Source organism: Orycteropus afer, unplaced genomic scaffold (assembly GCF_000298275.1).
Source record: "Orycteropus afer afer isolate SDZICR_OR568_19922 unplaced genomic scaffold, OryAfe1.0 scaffold00967, whole genome shotgun sequence".
NCBI lineage: Eukaryota > Metazoa > Chordata > Mammalia > Tubulidentata > Orycteropodidae > Orycteropus > Orycteropus afer.
In genome coordinates, this window is record NW_006922554.1 from 405,371 (window position 1) to 407,990 (window position 2,620).

The following is a 2,620-nucleotide window of genomic DNA, read 5'->3' on the forward strand; positions in this document are numbered from 1 at the left end:
TGGTTTGGTTATTCAAATAGAAAAAAAGTTCCTCTTTGGGAATCATTTCTAGCAGAGGAACTTTAATTATTCTAGTGATATCACATATAGACTATACTTTGGTCACAGTAAGGTATTTATGAACACTGAGTCCTGAGTCATTTTTAACTCTGTGAAATTCTAGAACACAATGATCTGGCCCATTTTGTATTGTGTGACAGGTTTGTATTGTGACTCTGGCTATTGGGACCTATGTCCTCGAAGGCCCTAAGTGCTGTCTGGGCTGGAGTGAGTCTGCCCCCTGGGCATTGTGTGCATCATCAGTCCACTCTGGGATAGTGCCCACACATGTCTGAATGCTCTGTGGCAAGACTAATTCAGCTCTGCTCTTATACAGCTAGACTCAACTTGGGGTCTGAGAGAGCTAGACAGGCTCCTGAAAATCGTGCCACATTTTAATAGTTCAAAGTCATGTTAAAACTGTATTCCCTAGGAATATTTCATTGTTATAACAGAATGCAAATGTTTTCTACTCCTTGGCAACATAAAAGTACAAATGAGGGAAAATGGGAGAGGAAGTAATGGGAAGGGCAGAAGCAAAAGTAACCTCATTGTACAAAATAGGATGTCAAAAGAGAATGTTCTTGGTCAATGGAACTTGAAGGAAAGGATGCTCGAGTCCTTGAGGGGGCTTTAAATAGTACCATCTTCTATACCCAAGTTCTGACCCAAATGAAAAGACTAGGTTGAAAAGAGGCACCCCAGGGAAAGTGAGTCCATAGAAGCATGTGCCCAGGCTGGTGCCCGTCATTGGTCTAGGTGAAGAGGGAAGAAGTAACCTTTAGAAAAAATAAAAATAAATAGATACACCACTGAAAGTGATTTCTTCTGGGGAATGGGACTGGGGATGTGGAAGGGTAGGAAGAGACGTGCTTTTCATTATAACCCCTTCTATTCCATTTGAGTTTTGAAACCATGGATGTGTGTTTCTTTTATTTATTTAATTTAATTTACTGTGGCTTTATAGGACTTTTTTTTAACTTTTTATTGTTATTTGGGTGAACGTTTACAGATCGAATTGGCTTTCCATTCAACATTGCATACACGTTTTGTTTCATGACATTAAGTGCAGTCCCCACAGTGTAACAGCATTCTTCCCACCACTTCCCTGTGGTTCCCATTTCCATTTGTCCTTCTTTCCTGTCTCTTCCTATCTTCTCAGCTTTGTCCCTGGGCAAATGCTGTCCTTTTGACCTCCTATAAATCTTTACCATAATCTAATTGAAGCAAATGAAAGCTGCGTGTGCTTATACTCTATTAAGCTGGACTCTCTAAATGAATTTCATGACTGCTTTATTATTCAGGCTCATTCACTTGAATATAAACTAACAATAGCAGCAGCAGCAATAACAATAATAACAATAATGTATAACATTATTTAAATGCTAACTGGACACCATTCACTGTGCTGAGCAAATTCATTATCTCATTTCATTATTTAATTTCATCCTCACAACACCCTGCTATGATGATGTATTCATACATTAAGGATTAGAAAAATAGGGGCTTGGAGAGGTTAAGTCACTTGCTAAAGATTGGACAATAAGTAGGAGGTAGAACTTGCCTTAAAACTTAGAATTTTAACACTAAAGCCCGGTGCTCTTATCAGGTGTCAAAAGTGGATGCAAATATGCAGTATGGAAAATTATTTAACTTTCTAAGGCATCTGAAAAATGGTGTTGGTTGATCATTTACTTTCAGTGGTACATGTGCTAGTTGTTTTATAGTTGAACGGTTATATAGTATAAATGAGAATGTAATTGTTATATGTATGTGAGAAGTGTATGTTTACATTAGCCCCATTTGTTTCTAGTATGAGATCCAGTTCAAATCCAAGCTGTTTCAAAGTCATCCTCTTTGATGTCACCCTCTTTTAATCTTCCCCACTATAATTTTTTTTATGGCCTAACTTATTACCTTCAATTGGTCTTCCTTGTCTTAGAGATATTAGAGTTGTTTTATTAGCCTTTCTGCTAGATTGTTAGGTTCTTTACAACAGAGACCGAGTCATGTTTATCTTTATATGCCCCATAGTACCTTATAGAGTGAGATAATGCATGTGGAAACACTTCAAAAGCTATTAAGTAATTAGAGACATGCATGCTAAGTATTTACCAAGTGCATATTTTCCAAGATGCTTTATTTGGTTACAAATATATTTGATATCTTGAATAATTTTTGCTGCTATTTGCATAAAAAATATTCTTTGGGGCTAATTTAACTGTTCTCTGCTCTTTTAGTGTATAGATGGGGTCTTAGGTGGTGAAGACTATAATCAAAACAATATAAACCAATGGACTGCAAGCATAGTGGAGCAATCCTTAGCACATTTGGTTAAGCTGGGAAAAGCTTATAAATATATCGGTAAGTATCACTGTCCTTTCTCACTAATTTATTCACCTTTGTCTTTGTGATTTTCTCTTACTTTAGAGAATATATATGAATGATACTTAAATTAGTAGCCACTTAATAAGATATGGAGGACTTCTGACTGACTTCTTGTTGTGAGCCGTCGAGTCGGCCCCAAATCATAGCAACCCCTCCTTGGGTTGCCGAGGCAGTATCACTACAGAAGTAGATT

The 2,620-nt window shown here is 37.1% G+C and overlaps 1 protein-coding gene across 1 annotated transcript in view; it reads left to right on the forward strand.

The window, feature by feature from the left end:
• The window catches only part of DYNLT3 (dynein light chain Tctex-type 3), a 6,961-nt gene that overhangs the window by 3,477 nt on the left and 864 nt on the right, over positions 1-2,620 (forward strand). The window contains exon 3 of the mRNA XM_007958429.2: positions 2,280-2,403. Coding sequence (XP_007956620.1) covers positions 2,280-2,403 — 124 coding nt within the window. The remainder of the gene's footprint in view (positions 1-2,279; positions 2,404-2,620) is intronic.